Source organism: Fusarium flagelliforme, assembly GCF_020744385.1.
Source record: "Fusarium flagelliforme strain FIESC 12 MPI-CAGE-AA-0113 chromosome Unknown B0J16scaffold_8, whole genome shotgun sequence".
Lineage (NCBI taxonomy): Eukaryota > Fungi > Ascomycota > Sordariomycetes > Hypocreales > Nectriaceae > Fusarium > Fusarium flagelliforme.
Genome location: NW_025763510.1, coordinates 2506883 through 2524650, shown reverse-complemented (window position 1 = coordinate 2524650; position 17768 = coordinate 2506883). Strand labels below are relative to the sequence as shown.

The 17768-nt window shown below is 49.1% G+C and overlaps 6 protein-coding genes across 6 annotated transcripts; 3 read left to right on the top strand and 3 right to left on the bottom strand.

Annotated features, from left to right (window-relative positions):
* Nucleotides 1–175: 175 nt before the first annotated feature.
* B0J16DRAFT_419195 (major facilitator superfamily domain-containing protein) lies at nucleotides 176–1807 on the bottom strand (the record flags this gene model as incomplete). The annotated part of the gene is made up of 2 exons (XM_046133809.1): nucleotides 176–1505; nucleotides 1566–1807. 2 exons carry the CDS (start codon nucleotides 1805–1807, stop codon nucleotides 230–232), a joined length of 1518 nt encoding a protein of 505 aa, XP_045978300.1. The 3' UTR covers nucleotides 176–229.
* A 1247-nt stretch (nucleotides 1808–3054) lies between these two features.
* Nucleotides 3055–4396, bottom strand: B0J16DRAFT_312133 (mitochondrial carrier domain-containing protein). The gene is made up of 3 exons (XM_046125034.1): nucleotides 3894–4396; nucleotides 3674–3846; nucleotides 3055–3621 (listed from the first exon to the last, which is right to left on the bottom strand). Exons 1-3 carry the CDS (start codon nucleotides 4185–4187, stop codon nucleotides 3165–3167), a joined length of 924 nt encoding a protein of 307 aa, XP_045978299.1. The 5' UTR covers nucleotides 4188–4396; the 3' UTR covers nucleotides 3055–3164.
* Nucleotides 4397–4604: 208 nt separating this feature from the next.
* Nucleotides 4605–7419, top strand: B0J16DRAFT_199210 (fungal-specific transcription factor domain-containing protein). The gene is made up of 5 exons (XM_046122937.1): nucleotides 4605–4701; nucleotides 4777–5281; nucleotides 5334–5855; nucleotides 5901–6297; nucleotides 6346–7419. Exons 1-5 carry the CDS (start codon nucleotides 4633–4635, stop codon nucleotides 7274–7276), a joined length of 2424 nt encoding a protein of 807 aa, XP_045978298.1. The 5' UTR covers nucleotides 4605–4632; the 3' UTR covers nucleotides 7277–7419.
* Nucleotides 7420–8845, top strand: B0J16DRAFT_199211 (PrpF protein-domain-containing protein). The gene has a single exon (XM_046122938.1). It carries the CDS (start codon nucleotides 7563–7565, stop codon nucleotides 8790–8792), a length of 1230 nt encoding a protein of 409 aa, XP_045978297.1. The 5' UTR covers nucleotides 7420–7562; the 3' UTR covers nucleotides 8793–8845.
* A 2243-nt stretch (nucleotides 8846–11088) lies between these two features.
* Nucleotides 11089–12719, top strand: B0J16DRAFT_199198 (uncharacterized protein). The gene has a single exon (XM_046122936.1). It carries the CDS (start codon nucleotides 11308–11310, stop codon nucleotides 12574–12576), a length of 1269 nt encoding a protein of 422 aa, XP_045978296.1. The 5' UTR covers nucleotides 11089–11307; the 3' UTR covers nucleotides 12577–12719.
* Nucleotides 12720–12743: 24 nt separating this feature from the next.
* Nucleotides 12744–17711, bottom strand: B0J16DRAFT_365494 (uncharacterized protein; the record flags this gene model as incomplete). Its single annotated transcript, XM_046130012.1, has 5 exons — nucleotides 12744–12805; nucleotides 12897–14898; nucleotides 14947–16451; nucleotides 16602–16729; nucleotides 16783–17711. 5 exons carry the CDS (start codon nucleotides 17709–17711, stop codon nucleotides 12744–12746), a joined length of 4626 nt encoding a protein of 1541 aa, XP_045978295.1.
* Nucleotides 17712–17768: the final 57 nt, after the last annotated feature.

The window sequence follows — 17768 nt, the reverse complement described above, 5'->3', positions numbered from 1 at the left end:
TGAATGCAGGTCTAAGATAGCATAAAGTGACTAGATTATTTCGTCTCTTAGGCTGTTTGCGAACAATTCACACTCAGATCGAGAACAAGTATTGGTTCGACATAATTTCATTACTCGTAAATATGATGCGTAAAACGATTAAGCTACCGCCCAAACACCGCCAATCTGAAGGTTCCACAGTACTCCTCTCCCAATCTTTCTAGAGACCAATCCTTCCAGAGACCCAAGCTTAGTACTTGTAACGCCAGCCACGCTCAACACCAGAGTTCTCAGTCCAGCCCTCCTGCTCATCAAGCTTCTTGTTAAGCTTGATAGCCCTCCATCGAACAAGGAAAGCAGAAAGAACAGTCAAAGCACATCCAAGAAGCAAAAGTCCACCAGCCATGCGGTAGAAAGGCTCCTGGCTTCGGGGGTAGAAGTAGGGACTGAACCAGTGGCTGACTTGACTGATACAGTTGGCAATGGCGATAAGAGCGGCCTTCTTAGCACGAGGGGCGGGTACAACGGTGGTTTCCCACGAGAGTTGCAAGTTGAGACCGTTGTAGGTACCGCAGACCAAAAGGATGATACCGATGTAGCGTGCTGCGACGTTGATCGTGCCGATGAGGATACCACAACCTGCGGCGGAGAGGATGATTGGGATGACAACGTGGTATGTCGACTCCATGAAGTGGCCGCAAGACCAAGCTATGAGACAGGCGGCGATGTAGGCAAGAGCGTAAGGAGGAGCCTGGATGAGGTAGGTGGTCATCTTGTTGAAGCCGAAGGTGTTCATGATAGAAGGAAGGAAATCCTTGAAGCTCTGGGCAGTGACGAGAGCAAAGTGCATGAGGCAGAAGTACCAGGTGAATGGATCGCGAACAGCTTCCTTGACACCATCCCAGGTTCCACCGACCTTCTCCTCGATACCACCGTTGGAAACAAGGATACGGTACTGAGCCATCTCACGTTCTTGCTCGGTGAGGAACTTGGTGTCGTCAGGCCAAGAGGGAAGAACGAAGAAAGCAACAACAGCGACGATGACAGAGACGATACCCTCGATGAGGAAGAACCACTGCCAGGCCTTCATACCAGCGACACCATCCATATGCTCCAAAATACCAGCAGCCAAGAAACCAGAGATGATGTTCGAGATGGTGTTACCAGCGTGCCAAATCGCCATACGGAAAGGACTTTCTTCCTTAGTATACCAAGAAGAAGTCATGAGAGTCAGACCAGGGAAGAAAGGCGCTTCCATCAAACCGATGAAGAAACGAACAGTACAGAAGCCAGCACCGTTGGTCATGGCGGGCATGCAGATGGTTCCGGCGCTCCACATGAGCATGACGGTGGGGAGGAAGAGCTTGGGGTTTGTCTTGGCCATGATGAGATTACCGGGGAGTTGACCGATGAGATAACCGACGTAGAAGGTAGAAATGCCGGTGTTCCAGATGGTGTCGGACATGCCGAGATCTTCCTGAAGACCAGCGAGACGAGCGTTGGAGACGTTGATGCGATCGAGGTAGCTGCAAAAGGTGCATGGTTAGCAATTGTTTTCCCTAACCCAAGTAGGGAAGGTAACTTACTTCATGAGAAACATGAGAGTGACACAAGGCATCATATGCCAATCAACCTTCTTGAGAACACTCTTGTTCAACGCAGACATCTGCGTCTCGGAAAGATCTCTCAGAAGAGGAAATCGAGCTTGGATTTCAGTGGCGGGAATGTGGCCATGGGGATTGACGGCGTTTTCGACACATTCTGCCACTTCGGCTTTTTCATCGCGGACGTCAGTGTCGCTGATGTTGTTATGGGCGGTGGCAGTCATGGTGGCGATGCAGCAACCAGTGCAGTAGAAGATAGATGAGTGAAGTTGCCGAGATTGCTAAGACGCTTGAGATGTCTTGTCTGCTTGGCTGATGATCAAAATCTGGGGTAGGAGGATGCCCAGCTTATATACACATCTTGGCGATGTATTCTCCTCTTGGCCACATAACCGAGAGGATGGAAAGTGGAAGGGAAAAATTGCAAAGGCGCTCTCATCTTGCTAGCTTGTTACTGGCCATTAGCTTCCACTCTAACTGAGTTAAGCTTAAATGCCCAGACGCGGAGAACCCAGGTCTAGATTCCCCCGCAAACGAGAGAATCTGGAGAGAAAGATTCCCGCGGGACTAAAATGCCAAGGCCTTCCCGGTTTGTGGCTTTTGTTGTGAAGAGTAGCATGGTGGTGAGAAGCGAGAGTGAGTGCATGGGTGAGGGATTTGACGGGAAGAACGGGAGCTGAAAAGAAGCTTAAACAGGGAATTGGGGTCGGTATTGGACTCCGAATCGTACCATTACCCCGGACTGGGGAGGAAAACGTGGGTATCTTGACGGGTCAGTTGAAATGTTGATGCGGGGATGGCCCGGGATGCTGAGATCGGGAGTTGTTTCGGTCTGGGCACATGATGGGTGCCAGTCAGCGGTCAATTGTGGCGAGCTGCACTTTGAGTCATGCTTAGCGAGCTGAAAGCTGAAAATACAGAGAGCGACATCGGAATTAATTGCGTGATGTTTACAGTTTACCCATTACGTTCAAAACGGTCGCTGAGATAATTGTAATTGTATTCTACAAGATGCCAAGTGCAAAGAATGAACAAAGCTTTTGCCAATGCTTTGACAACGCTGATCAACGTTGAGATTGTGGGGAGGGGATCTGGGGAAAGTCTTGGAAACAAGGTTGCATAAAGTTATTATGCATAAATTCTTATCTTTTTTTTTTATGGGTATGCCGAACTTGACTGAAGTGGACTGGTGAGGTCATCGTCGTTTTGCGTGTAGGGTAACTCGGATCAATTGAAGAATCTCGATATCAGATGAAGCATTCTCTTGAATGCGTTATAGAAATTTAAATTTTGAAAATTAATCAGTTGCCTTTCTATGAACCTCTTGAAGCTTTGTGGCACGTACTGATCTTGTCATCTCCCCATTATGTTGTTGAGTTGATCATCGTCATGGAAATTGCAGAGTGAACATAAACACCGGGAAAATTACAATTGTTCATTGAACGTTCGTGAATTCATTCTATTCAACAAATGCTAATGTGGAAATCTCTTAACAAGGTAAAACAAAAACCCCCAAACACCTTAGATGCTGTGATGTCCAATATCCTTCCCCTTCCCAACTCGTCTCTTCAATCAGCTCCCCTACTTTCCGCCCATCAAAAGCGCAGCAATATTCTCATAAGCCGTGAAAACAATACCACCACTCAAAATCAATCGTCCAAGTCTCATGGTACTTCCACTCCAGAAAGCTCTCACACCACCATCCCTCAAAACAGCCGTAAAAGCCTCACCCATAGAAACACCCTTGGCAGACTGCGATCTCGTCTTGATGGTGTCAAATGGCTGTGTCGCGTACACGGTAACCACACCTGCGACTGCACCGATACCGAAAGTGATGAAGGGGTTCTTTGCGTCTGAGCCGACCATCTCTTTTAGGATGTTGTAAGAGCCCATGCGAACGCCCGAGGTGGCGGATTGCTTGAGAGTTGTGGATGTGAGACCGCGGTAGACTTCCTTGATACCGCGCTCGGCGGCGATGGTGCGGAGGGCGTGGAAACCGCCATTTAGACGTTTGTTTCCTGATCGCGCATCATCGATTCTGTCTCAATTAGCATTTGTACATGAGCGAAGGAATTGAAATGGGTGCTTACAGAGCAGTCTTGATTCGCTCAGTGGGTGTAACGACAGTCACACTCTCAACAGCACCAGCAATCATACCACCGAGAATATTCTTCCCAGGTGTGAGTTTTCCATTTGAATCGGCCAATTGAGCCTTGACAGAGTCAAAAGTCAAGAAACGAACACCAGCCTTGGCAGCAGTTCCCTATTTCAATTAGTCACCATCGTCACAAACCAGAAACTCAAACTTACAGTGATCAATGAAGAGCATCCAGTGTAAATAGCTCGGAATCCATCGCTCTTAACCGTACTGCCAATAACAGCAAAAGGCGACCGCGATACCTTGACACCCTGCTGTCTTGCACCCAACTGCGACACAGTCTTGGCCCATTCGAAAGGATAAGTAATACTCGCTTCAATACCACCAGCGACAGCACCAGCAGCTAGAGAGATTCCTGGTGTGATCTTCTTCTTTTGCTGGGGTGCGATTTTGGGGGCGGATATTTGCTTGGGGATTTGTTGGAGGGGTTGTTGTACTGCGTCCATCTTGGCGGTTGTGAGGGGAATTGAATTCGTTATCCAAAAAGAGATTACGGTAGAGATGCTAAAAGGAGCGGGGGAAAGGAAAGGTAAATAGCCGCGTATTAAATGAATAACGTTGTTTAATTAATTGAGCCTCAAGATAATGAATCCACTAATTTTAGTCGCTCAATTGGACATCCCATGGGGAAGAACGGAACGGAATCTGTTTGTGGGCTTGACGGGTAAGAATTACTGACCGTGGTGAGTGGCTGTTGGAGAAGAGGAACGGAGATAACGAGCGGAGAAGCCGCGCTAACCGTAAACAGCCCGCGGATCAACAGTGGAGCCGAGTCCAAAAAACCACACAAATCAAGGCAATTTGGTCACTGCTTTCTTCCCGCTCTTCCCGTGGCATTTTCTTCCCTCTTTTTTCTTCCCTTCCACAGTCAATCAACGGCCGCTACTCGAAATGCCTGACGCACAGCCTCGCATCCGCAGACGTGCTACAGAAGCTTGCACCTTTTGCCGAAAAAGAAAGGTACCTTACCCCATTCCCCCCTCATTGGTCTCCCCTCATGCTTGGTATCCTCCCGCGGGACTAATCCCTACCCAGATCAAGTGCAACGGTCAACGCCCGTCATGCATCAATTGCCAAACCTACGAAAAAGAATGCGTCTACGAACCCGTTCCCGATGTATCCAAAGCCGAAGGTCGGCAGAGACATCAGCGTCTAAAGAGCAAATCCGTCAAAGCGAGGACCGCTTCTCCCAGCGCTACGGTAGTCCCCGGATCATCAGTTACCGGTGAGAGTGAAGCAGATAGTAGTCAGCAAAGAAGAAGAAGTCATGATGGCGGTAGTAGTAATGATGCGAAGTCCACTACCGCCGCTCCCTCTGCGCGCCAACAATCCTGGGATTCACCAGCTTCGCAACCCATGGATCCAGGCGTCGCGCGTCTTTTGGTGCTAGCAAATGGCGAATCAAGTTACCACGGTCGCACAAGCGCGCTGTTCGAAGATAATGCCCAAGATCAGGAAAGACCCGTTGAGCAGGAGAGTAATCCTCGTATGCCGGACCACTGGGTTGAAAGAGGTCTTATCGCAGAAGCAGCCAAGCAGCGTGGGTACCTCTTTATACTTGTACAAGTGATAGACTAACGTGTCATGTCAAGGCCAATTGGAGGACATTCACTACAGCAAGGGCCAGCTCGACTTTGACGGCGTCGATCCAGACCTGGGAATGCACCTCCTCTCACTCCACTGGAACCGCCAGCACCACTCATTCCTGATTACATACCGCCCGGCTTTCATGCGGGACATGGCCAGCGGTGGACCCTACTTTTCCAAACTTTTACTCAACGCAATCTACTTTGGTTCCTCCAAGTTCAGTCCACGGCTGGAAGTGCGGAAAGACCCCAACGATGTACGCACTGCAGGATGGCGGTATCGCGAGAGGGTGCGAGAGCTACTCGGTGGCTCGCTGGATAGGAGCGATATTACTACTATCCAGGCGTTGCTGGTCATGACAAACTCTTTGTTTGCGTTGGGTGATGAACGGAGTGCTGCTTGGCTGTATGCTGGGCTCGCGTTCAGGATGTTGATTGATTTGGGACTTCACGTGGATCTGACGAATTCCCAGTTGTTTTCTGATGAGGATCTCGAGATTCGTCGGCGCGTGTTTTGGAGTGCTTTCGGTATGTTGTCCTTGTCTCCGACAGCGCAATACTAACCCAAGCCAGTGGTCGACAAGATCCAAAGTCTCTATCAAGGCCGTCCTGTCACGCTGAAAGAAGCCGACGCCATGGTCCCCATCAAATTCGTCGACACATACTCCGAACTCGAGTTCTGGCAGCCCTTTGCTTACTCGACGCTCAAGAATAATTATACTGGTTCACCAGCGTACAGCATTTCGACCTTCACCGCGCTATGCAAGTTGTCAATCGTCATGAGCGACATCATGAGTTGTATCTACACGGTACGCACGACGGAACAGAACCCGGGTGAATTATCCAAGATGTTGGATAAGCTGCAGCGAAAGTTGCGCGAGTGGCAGGATGCTCTGCCTGATCATCTGAAGCCCGAGGTGGCGAACCAGCCTGGTGGTGAAGTTCCCCCGCCTCATGTTCTGAGTCTTCAGTAAGTTATTCGTCTCACTCGATGGTCTCAATCTGACCGACATTCTAGTGCCATGTACAATGTCCTGGTCATTCTCCTCCACCGTCCCTTCGTCGCCGACGGCCACCTCTACAACACCTTCCGCTCCATATCCGTCGACTCAGTCATAAAATGTTCCGCCGCCGCCTCTAGCATCTGCGGTTTACTCCGCGCCTACCACCGCGCCTTTTCCGTTCGTCGCGCACCATATCTCATCTCCTACGCTACATACGTCGCAGCAACCATCCACTGCCGCATCGCAGCGAAAAATGGGAAGGGTTCTACGTCGTATCTCAATCTCATGACGTGTTTGGCGGTTTTCAAAGAGAATCAAGAAACGAATTCCGCGGTGCAGAAGGCTGCGGGTATTATTCACAGGTTGATGAGCAAGTATGGTGTTGTGGTGGAGGATGTCCCCGATGACGCACTCGAAGCGGAACCAGCGACAAAGACACGAGATCAGCAGCCTCAACCACAGCAGCGTTTACAGAATCAGGTCGACAATTTTGAGGGTCTACCAAACACGAGCAATACCCGAAACACCGAAACATCACCTCAAGATATGCCCACCGTCGAGGTGAACAGCACCAGCGCCGTTCCCTCCCCGGGCTCAGATTGGATCAACATCGACGGCATCATTCAAAGTTTCCTGCGCGACAGTGACCCTAACATGAACAACGACCTAACCCCCTACGGCCCGAACCAGAACCAGATCGGACCCCAGTTTCAACCCCCGAAAATACCTCAGGATGGGGAACATTATCTGCACCAGCAACAACCCGTGTACTTCCCCGCAAATAACTTTCCCGCGGGTATGAACCCGAACCCAAACCCTGTCATGGAGATGGAATGGGGTCAGAACCAGTACTGGTCATCTAATCAAGACGCTGCGTTTTTGGAGGACCCAATCTTCGGGTTTAACGGGTCTAATTCGGGAGAATTTCAGTACATGGGTCGTTGAGATCCCGTCTTCCCGCGGGACAGAACACCATCGGAACAGACGGCTTGTCCCACGGCATCTCCACATATTCTTGCTGCCGTTCCCGGGACATGACACTCCGGGGCAGGATACCATGTCATACCAAGCCCGAGAAATGGCGAATTCAATGGAGGGAAACAAGATTTATAACTGTTTTGTTGTCGCTTACCTGTCGCTGCTCCAAAATAATGTTTACTTGATGCAATCATACAGATTTGCGCTGTAACTATACTATACCCAATCACCTATACTCAATCAAACCGCCATCATGGCTATCAAGATTCCCCAACAAGAGGATCATTATCCTACCCGCCACGCCCTGTCGTGCGTTCTCATGCGTGCAGGAACATCAAAAGGTCTCTTCATCCACCGCAAAGACCTTCCCGAAAAGGAATCCGAATGGGCACCCCATCTCATCTCAGCCCTCGGCTCCCGCAACAACGACACAAAGCAAGTCGACGGTGTCGGCGGTGGTTCCAGCACAACTTCCAAAGTCGCAGTCATTGCGCTGTCAGAACGTGAAGATGCGGACGTCGATTTCACTTTCGTCCAAGTCGCCGTTGGAAAAGAGTCTGTTGACTTCTCCGGAAACTGTGGAAACATGAGTTCTGGTGTTGCACCCTTTGCTGTGCAGGAGAGACTTGTTACTCCTAAGCCAGGTCAGACGGAGATTGATGTTAGAATCTTTAACACGAACACTAGCCGTGTCATCGTTGAGACCGTTGAGTTGGACCGAAATGGCGACTTCAAGGAGGATGGAGACTTTTACATTCCCGGTGTTAAGACCGCTGGCAGTGAAGTCAAGTGCGCTTTCGTCGATCCCGCTGGAAGTATGGTTGGATGCTTGTTTCCTACGGGTAACAAGCAAGATTGGCTTGAGGTTGATCCTACGGCTTTACTACCTGATCTCGCACCCTTCAAGATCCGCGCTACATTGATTGACGCTGCCAACCCCTTCGTCATGGTTAGCGCGGCATCAGTCGCCGAACTCCTCAAGTCCGATGACGCACCTGAGACCAAGCACGCTCTTGTCGAGACGATACGATGTCAAGCAGCTGTCGCAATGGGTCTCGCCACATCGACCAAGGCCGCTGGTCTTACCCGCGGTACACCCAAGATCGCTCTCCTCTCACCACCCAAGCGATCCCCCGACAGCAAGACACCTGATATTTTCGTTCAATCCTACTCAATGGGTCTCCCCCACCCCAGCTTCCAACTCACAGGCGCAGTCTGTCTCGGTTCAGCAGTCAGTATCCAGGGCACCATCGCAGCTGAGCTATCTGCCCAGGTTGAGGGGCCTCCTACACCTGAGCGCACACCATCGCCTGTATCTGAGGAGGGACGAGACATGTCTAGTAAGAGACAAGTGTTGATTGAGCATGGAAAGGGAACTATTCCTGTTGTGGTGGAGAAGAAGGGAGATGATGAGATTGCTAGCTGTGCTGTGTCTAGAACGGCAAGAAGGCTGTTTGAGGGTCGCGTTATTTATTATCTTTAGGTTTTGGATGATTGCATTGGGCGGCGTTAGATATCACATGAATTGATCTTGCATATTATTGATTACATTTCAAGAAGTTCAGAATCGTGAATGACTATGTTCTTGCAAAAGAGTCGTCTAAGTGTTAGTCTAAGCTTTCATAAAGTCGTCAAAACATTTCATCCTTTATGCTCTCTTGTCACTGACTTATCATAACGGATGAGAAGAAGCAAGTTTGGATCAGGGATGTGTGTCAACCAGTCAATTGCCTTTCCGATCACGTCGTCAACCCCTCGCCTGGCCCTGTTCAATGTCCTAGTGTTGCTTAGAGCCATTAACTGTCTCTTCACTGAGGTCGCCGAAGTTCAATCCGCACACGCCTGTTGCAACGAACGGGAACGGGTGCTATGAAAAGTCGGAAGGCTCTGTTATTCCATGCAGTTGTTGTCCCATTCAGAAGGGCAAATTAGTGACCGCCGTGGCGTGGAAGACCGTTGAGAATAGCATGCATTTAAATATGGAGTTGTACATAGACACCCTTTGAACCATCCTTGGCAAGTTCTTCCTTCTGAGCTCTCGTCTTCCACCCCTGGATTCCTCGTCGGAAGCTGGCTTTCTATGGTGAAGTTAGCATTGAGCAGTGATGGAATGGAAGTGGATTTAAAAACTGTACCTTCTCGGCGTCGGGGGCCGGCTGGGGGGAGGAGGAGGTGGAGGAGTTGGGAGAGGATGAGGAGTTGGAGGAGGAGGAGGGCGGAGGGGGCGCCGGTGGTGGTGCGCCCATGGGAAGAGGTCTGCTTGATATCAGTGACGAATGTCTTAAGTGCTGCTAGCCAAGGCTTGTTTCACGTTTGTCCAGGCCTCTTGGCTCTGGTACTATAGTTGTTAGAAAGATACTGCACCATGCTCGGAAAAGACTCCAACATACTGGGGGCTGGCGGCGCTGAAAGGCTATCAGTTAGCGGGCAACGTCTTCACAATGGATCAAGCGCTACTTACGCGCCCCCGAGGGGGTTGGCCGCCGCGTCTACCGCCGCGGTTGTTGTTGTAGCCCTACAGTTGGTGTCAGCCTGCGGCTCGGTGGGAGATGCAACGTTCGGAGCGGGCAGATTATCGCGGTCATACCGCAGGACACGGGCGCTGAGGGGGCGAGGGGGCGAGGGGGGCGACTAACCAGGTCCCGCATCGCCTCCGAAGAGTTCATCCCGCCCCCCGCGGAGAGGGTGACGATATGGGCGAGTTAAAAATACCGTAATGATAACGGTAATAATGGCGAGGAGAGTTCCGATGTTAAGGATGTTGGTTGTTGTTCTACAGTTGTTAGCGTTGGACTTGATAGTAGGTAGGGAGAAAGTCGAACTCACAAGTGTGTTGTTGGTAAGGATAATAGGAGGTAATAATGGACTTAGACGGTCTTGGTGTCCTCGTTGTCGTCGTCCTCCTTCTTCTTCTCGGCCTTGATGGCCCGCATCTCGGCCATACGAGCCTGAGGTAAACGTTAGAATGAGAATAGAATATAATAAATCAGAGAGGCTCAAGATACATACCTCTACGGAGGCAGAAACAGCCTAAAGACAGGGAGCACGTTGGTAATATGCTATCTCCGGGTAACGGGGGACACCTACTGGAGTGGCGGTTCGCTCCTGTAGCTCAGTCAGCGGGAGAAAAGAACAGAGTGTAGAGGGTACATACCGCCTTTTTGGCCTCCCATTCGAAGATCGCTGTGACGCGCCTTTTGACGCTGGCGGTCTCGCGGATGTGATGGAGAGATGCTGTTCTTGGGGAGAGCGCGCGTGCGGTGGCAGATTGAAAAGATGTTTGATGGAGGAGGAAGAAAGGACTGTCTTGGGGGAAATGGCAACTTACCTAGGTATGTCTCTTCTTACTCTTGAGCACGGCAGGTGCGACAACTCTCTCATAGTGCCAGGAGTAGACGCGGGCCTTCGAAACGATTCCATAGAATTCTATCGGTGCCTTCCCTATCATGCAAAATCAGCTGCCTGACAGTGCAAGGCAAGAGCCCTGACGAATCCCCCCTTCTGAATTTTAGAACCCATTACGGCGATGCAGATCGCGGTGGACACTGCTAAACAGATGTAAGCCATAAATTTGATTATGCGACCCCAACGACAGCAGCTGGTAATCGACAGATCTCAGATGCGTCCCAGACCGGTACCACATTGTCATGGGACTTTACAGATCATTTCTTCTCAATAGAGCTCCCTCCGCTGGGTGTCTACCAAAGAGGAGGTGTTTTAAGAGTTGGCTCGTGAGGATAAAGTAACCTAAATGCTGGTCCAGACTCGCATACAATGACCGAATTATTTCACCTCTCATGCTCTCAGCAACCACCTTCTCTGATATCTATAGTCTTTCTTCTTGGATAAATGTAGTTAGATCACGGCTATGTCGATCGTAGCCAAACCAATCCCAAATTGTCAAAGAATTGGACCTCGGCACATCGGTCTAGTCTAGTGCCATCTCCATCCCCTCATCCACTTTCCACGACCTTCAACCTCCCTCAAACACCATCAAAATGTCCACCCAAAAATCATCAATCGCAGGCCCGAAAGCCCTGGCCTTCGCCGCCATAACTATTGGTCTCGCCGCGTTTCTCGCCCGTCCAATCACCCGCTTCACCACCGTCCTCGGCGTCTTCCGCCAACCAAACCCCACGCCCATCCAAGATGGCAACCTGATCACCATTCCAGATACAATGCTCTGCGAGGATCTCCATCTTCATCAGCCTAGCAGTCTTCTCTTTACCGCGTGTGAAGATTCGTACGAGTCACGATTCTCTTGGTTTCCTGGTCTTGGCGTTCTTCATGATCCCCGCAAGATGCGTGGGTCTCTGCACGTCATCGATCCAAAATCCTTTACTGGGAAAAGACTGGAGTTTGAAGAGTTTGGGGATACGTTTGTTACGCATGGTATTGATGTTATAACTGATCCGGAAGACGATGGTGCGGTTTATATCTTTGCGATTAATCATCTTCCGAATCCCGAGTATTTGCGCGACAAGACGTTTGCTGGGAACAAAGGTGCTTCTCAGATTGAGATTTTCCATCATCGGATTGGTTCTTTGACGGCAAAGTATGTTCGTTCTATATCGCACCCGTTAATTCAGACGCCGAATGATATTGTGGTGAGATCGTTGGATAGTTTCTATGTTACCAATGATCATCATTATCGGGAGGGCATTATGCGACAGATTGAGGATGTGTACTACGGCGCGAAATGGTCTACCACGATCTTTGTTCAGATCACGGATTTGACTTCCAAGGACGCGACGAGTGGGATTGATGCTTTTGTCGCGCTTACTGGACTTCATAATAACAACGGTCTCGGCCACGGAAGAACACCTGACGAAATCGCCATCGGAAGCGCGGCGAGCGGTGATATTCACATCGCAAACGTCAATGCCAACAACAGCCTCTCCATCCACGAAACCATTCACTTTGACACAGCCGTGGATAATCCCTCATGGTACTCCGACCCATTCTCGAACGTTGGGGGTGACAGCAGCGGTTATGTCTCTGCCGGTCTCTCAAAGGCCGGGGATCTCGCAAAGTCAGTTGGTGTCGCGACTGGCACAGAACCCGTGATGGTATGGCTCGCGCAAAGTAAGCATGGGAAATGGGAGAAAAAGCTTCTTTTTGAGGATGATGGACGGAGGTTGAGGTCAGCCGCTACGGCTGTGTTGATTGGTATTGATCCGGTTTTGGAAGGGGGGGAGAAGAAGGGTTGGTTGTTTGTCACAGGATTTTATTCGAAGAGTATGATCGCCGTTAAGGTTGATCTGTAGGAGTACTCTTATGCAGTACCTGCGGAAAAGATGGAAGAATCGCATATTTGGAATGGATCGCAAGATATCAGCGAATGCTGCCACGGCCTTTTCAATAACCTTATTCCTAAAACCTTGGCTCCAATGAACCTCATGCAACAATTCTTCCTGTTTCTTCCGACTCCTCCTTAGTCGTAGTTCGCGAATGTCTTTTCCTTTTTGACCGATTCCTTCTGCTTGCGTTTCTCACCTTGCAACAAATCATTACCAACATGATCATGGAAGTGTAAGAATTACTAAACGACGATCAGTCGTGGTAATTGCAACTTTGAATCTCGAACAACTCCTGCAAAATCGGAATTTCGCAAAGGAGGTGTCCCGTTTTGGTCGATAATCGGGTGGGAGCCATATTTGGCGTTCGGAGCCCTTGAGTATCCATTGCAAATCCTTAGATATCGCATACTTGGGTGGGACAAGGGGTTGGAGCCTTTCATTAATAATTTGGAACGTACCCAAGTCAGTCTCCAGTTGCAAAAACGCGGACACGTCTAGGTTGAGAGGCCTAAAACATCCTTCTGTGTATAATACCCTCGTGCAAGCTTTCGTTTCCAGATTCCAGACGTTTAGTTCGGTCTCCCTGTTGGAAGCATCATGTGAGGTAGTTGCAAGAAATTTGTCGTCAGAAGAAAATAAGACAGTACGAGACTTGAGGCCCTCTCGTTCCGCGTTGCAGAGGGTCAATTTGCATCGCCATGTGTTGATGTCATACAAATCGACGTATTTTCCATGATGTACGGCGAGAGTCTTACTATCGTGGGAGAAGGAGCATCCAGCAACCCCACAGTAGTAACTAGAATTAATTTTGATCTTTTCAAACGGGGTGTGGCCGAGCTGAGAGATACTGACGTGTGTGCGAAAGGAAACTGCCAGCCAGCGATTATCGTGAGAAAACGCTAGGTTACCGTTGTGACGTTCAGGAAACGAAACCATGAAACCAACCTCCTCTTTAAAGACATGTCTAATGTGGACTTTCTTGTAGTATGGCAGTACAAGCATTTGACCATCAAAGGAGAAAAATGGCATTAGCCACTTGAAATGCCAGGGTCCAGCAAAAGCAGTAGGATCTCCAGTACAGGAACTCCAGATGGTTAGCTCCGCTTCTGTATTTGATCCCGTGACAGCCAACGAGCCATCGCTGGAGAACACCGGCCTGGTATCGACTATCGGCGACGAAGAGTTCCAATGAGCTATACTTGACAGATCCCAGATGTTGATTGTTGGGCCAGATGTGAGTGCCAGTGTATCAGATGTTGGCGAGACGGCACTGTTTATTGAACCTTGGCTAATTTGTACGACCCAATCGAGTGTCGAAGGATTGAGAATCTTCACCTCGTTGTCTACAATCACTCCAAGTAACGTTCCATGCCTGGAGAGTATAACTGACTTTCCCCCGTAGGTCCGTCTGAGAATTGAAAAAGACACAGGGTATCTGATTGTCCGGATACGCATTTTCGTTACTGGGTTCCACACCTCAACGTCATTATCTCTTATTAAAAAGAGCTCATTCGTCTGTGATGATACAACCGACGCAGCGGCGAAAGAGGCGTCGTCCCTTCCGATTCGGTGGGGTTCAGTCTGATCCTTGAGATCCCATATGAACACAGAATCGTGGGTGCCGCATGACAGGATCTGGTCATCATGGGTGAAAGCAATGGACCAGGCGTTGGATCTACCATCATTTACTATCAATTCCCGTGTGCACTCGCCGCTAGTCGTGTCAAGCAACTTTATTGTCCCATCAGCGGCGCTTGACGCCATAAGGTTCCCGTTCTTGCTGAAAGTCAAAGCACGAATCCTGCCCTTATGGTGACGGAGTGTTCGTATCAAAACACCGTTATTCGCATCCCAGATCTCAATGGCGTTGTCGTAAGATTCTGTTGCAACATTGTAGTTCTTGTTTGAAAAAGCCAATACGCCGACCCCGTCATCATGTCCCTGAAGTGTATGTAAACACGCGCCTGTCAAGACATCCCAGATTTTAACTGTTCCATCAGAGGACCCTGATGCCAAGAGACGTCCATCGTGAGAAAAAGCGACGGAAACGACAAGGTTAGTATGACCTTCTAAGGTCAGTATGCATGGACGCCAATAATCAGGTAAACCTTGTTGCAAAGTAAACCAGGCTGGCGCCTCTGACTCATAGATCCTCCTGGTTGTACTCCGACTCGGGGTGAAGTTCAACAATGAATATACCTGGGGAGGGGATTGCTCAATGCCAAACCGGTGGTAACGGACGAATCGCACTTCGTCTTGAACAAGGTCTTTAAGTTGAGAAGTATGGTTCTATCGCTGATCAGCAACACTGGACTTCAATAGATATAAACTACATACATCAAGCATACGTTCCATCTTCAACATCCCACTAATACCAAGGCCAATAGACTTGAGATGGCCAAGAGCTTCGAGCCAAAGGAGGAATTTCTGGCGCAGGAAATTGTCGACAAGGCTACCAGCCATCAGTTCTTGTGTTGCTGTAGACGGTTCAGACTCAATCAAGTGTGGGATCCAGTGAAGACATTGATATGATATGGATCCAAGGCCTTCATGCACTTTGCGTGTATCGTGAGATTTCAGGTGCAAGGTATTGCGGTGGAGTGACCGTGTCAAATTGCCGAGTGATTGTGAAAACAGTACGGCATGCTGCTGTTTTGAGTCAAATCGGAAACCGCTTGCTTCATTAAGTAAGTAATCTTTCGCTGAGTCATGTATGAAGTAAACGACCCGATGTTGAATCATCAAGAATGAACCGCAGAGCGCAACAATAGCATCGAGGTCCTTGACAGCGATCTCCTCGTCATCAAGCAAGCAATAAAGCTCATCCAAAGATAAAGGTCTGAAGGCACCCAAAGTGAAAGAAATGATTTGCGCATATAGCTCATCAAACCCCAGATCTCCTTCCTTTCTAGATGAAGGCTGGATTTGCTCCAACATCCTCCCATACAGTGCATCAAGCCCGGCCGGAGAGTCATCTAGCCTCTTCATCGTCTGCCACGCAGGAATCTGTTTCAGCATTTGGCAAACAAGAGAAACCCATAGGAATGTATTATTTGATTTTGAACGTAGGTGGTCTTCGACGGCCTTTTTCCTTTGCGAGTCGTATTGTTTGATTTTGGAGAGTTCTTCCACTTGGTGCGATATGTAAAGGCTGACTGCAGCAGAGACGTCTTTCTCATTATCCTCCAAGCTCAATTCCAGCAACTTAGGGAAAGTCGTTAGAATCTCTCTGATGACTGGCCATTTGCGACTTGAAACAAGCCACTTGATGGGCAGCAATGACGATTGCTTGACGATAAATTCCAGAAGTTTGTCACGGCCTTCCCTGCATTCATCAAGTGCATCAATGATCAAGTAGGTCTCTTGATCTTTGATTGCGCCAAAGATACCGATGAAGATCTTCTGTAATACAGGCCATGCTAGTCTTTGATCTGAGAGTGGCTTGCTGAGTTTCTTGAATCGCTCTCGAACATAGGACAAGGCCATACTGTTTTGGAAGATGATGGAATAGACGATGCCACGCAAGACAGAAGTGGCGTTGTTGGAGTTTGAGTCGCTGGTATCGCAGAAGAAGTATGAAAGAATGGTGTTGGAACCTGACGAGGCACTGATGTAGTCGATGATGCCACATACGGACATTGTCTTGCCTTTGCCGGGATCACCGTTTAGCCAAAGCAGTGAGTACTCTTGGTCATACCATTTTGTGAAATGTTCGCCCTGTAGAATCCAACGGTACGATTCTGGAATTAAACCACCCTTCCGTTCTTGGATATCGTCTTTGTGAGATTGGGGATCCGTTACCCAGAACGCGTTGCGAATCTCGTCCTCAGTATCGTCCTTAGCTAGACACATCAAATGAGTTAGCAATCGAGTCGAAAAGAATCGAGTGTATCTGGGAAACGCCGCTGATATAACGGAAATGATTTCATTGATCTTCTGCTATCCAGTATGTTCTCCCTCATAACTCGTTCGTTGGTACTGTCAAGGCTTACCAAACGATATATTCCCTCCTCCACTATTATACGTGTTGTTGCTATTGTTGTAGGTACCGGAACCATAGTTCTGCACGATATGACCGGATCCATAGTTTGCATTGGTTGTAGCTGTCTGGCTTGAACCACTAAATTTCTTTCGTCAGCGTTGAGAAGCATAAGCTAGAACTCAATAACACACGTCAGTAGCACAGAAAGTCGACTATGAAGTTGATCCGCAGACATTGCCTCTTCTGACAGATCCTTAACTGAATCCAAACATTTCTCAATAGGAATTCTTGCGCCAGGTGCGGGCATTGGGTAGGGTGTAGCTTTCACGACCGACTCCATGTCGACAGCCTGGTCCCCATCCAATTGGGCGACTTTCTGAATTGGACTGGGAATCCCTTCCGTTCGTTCCCCTTCAAGGCGGTCTTCCATACAGGAAAGGCATATCCAGTAACAAAGAGAAAGTCCATGGGTGACGTCGATCATCTTTTGCTCTTTGATGGACAATTGGCCGGAGGACTTCTTGTAGAGTAGAGGATGCGCCAGCCTATTGTATAGGCTCTCAGCTAGACTGAAGATCTGTATCTCGAACAAGATTCCACAGAAGGGGCTGAGCGGGTATTTGGCACCGGGATGCAGGAGAACATGATGGTTCTCGCTCTGAAAGGAACCAAAAGTAGGTTTCCAGGCATCGGGGACTTCTCTATCTGCGTTGAAGAGATTTGTAGAGTTCACTTGAAAGTTCTTAGTGACGAAGGCGTTGGCAAGTGAGATACCCGACGGGTAGTCAACGACAATACGAAAGCCGGCGAGATCATGTAAGTCGTCAAAGATCTCGTCAACTGTCTTGTACTGTTCTTTCCGGTGAATTTGCCGTCGTTCAATTGACTTTGAGATTGAACTCAAGGATTTTACACGTGCAGAAATCGTGCAGCGAACGCTCAGTGCTCCTTCCAAAGCGCTCCTCAACTGCTTCACCATGGTTCCGTAATGAGGCTCTAGGCGAGGCCAGACTTTGAGAAATGTCTCTACTGGGGATCCCCCAGGTTCGACGTCCCGGAATGCGAGGTTTTTTTTCTCAATGAGTGAATTCATTATACCTTGTCTGCGACTGAGGAACATGAAAGGCCTTTATTCTGATATTGATGGTGAGAGATGAGAAACAAAGAATATTGGCTA

What these genes read in the sequence shown, in the direction of transcription:
- B0J16DRAFT_312133 (XM_046125034.1), bottom strand. Translation starts at nt 4,187, where the DNA reads ATGGACGCAGTACAACAACCCCTCCAACAAATCCCCAAGCAAATATCC. An exon ending in GATGCTCTTCATTGATCACT is followed by an intron (nt 3,847 to 3,893) that starts GTAAGTTTGAGT and finishes TAATTGAAATAG; the next exon opens with GGAACTGCTGCCAAGGCTGG. An exon ending in GAGCGAATCAAGACTGCTCT is followed by an intron (nt 3,622 to 3,673) that starts GTAAGCACCCAT and finishes TAATTGAGACAG; the next exon opens with AATCGATGATGCGCGATCAG.
- B0J16DRAFT_199210 (XM_046122937.1), top strand. Translation starts at nt 4,633, where the DNA reads ATGCCTGACGCACAGCCTCGCATCCGCAGACGTGCTACAGAAGCTTGC. An exon ending in CCTTTTGCCGAAAAAGAAAG is followed by an intron (nt 4,702 to 4,776) that starts GTACCTTACCCC and finishes ATCCCTACCCAG; the next exon opens with ATCAAGTGCAACGGTCAACG. An exon ending in CGCAGAAGCAGCCAAGCAGC is followed by an intron (nt 5,282 to 5,333) that starts GTGGGTACCTCT and finishes TGTCATGTCAAG; the next exon opens with GCCAATTGGAGGACATTCAC.
- B0J16DRAFT_199211 (XM_046122938.1), top strand. Translation starts at nt 7,563, where the DNA reads ATGGCTATCAAGATTCCCCAACAAGAGGATCATTATCCTACCCGCCAC.
- B0J16DRAFT_199198 (XM_046122936.1), top strand. Translation starts at nt 11,308, where the DNA reads ATGTCCACCCAAAAATCATCAATCGCAGGCCCGAAAGCCCTGGCCTTC.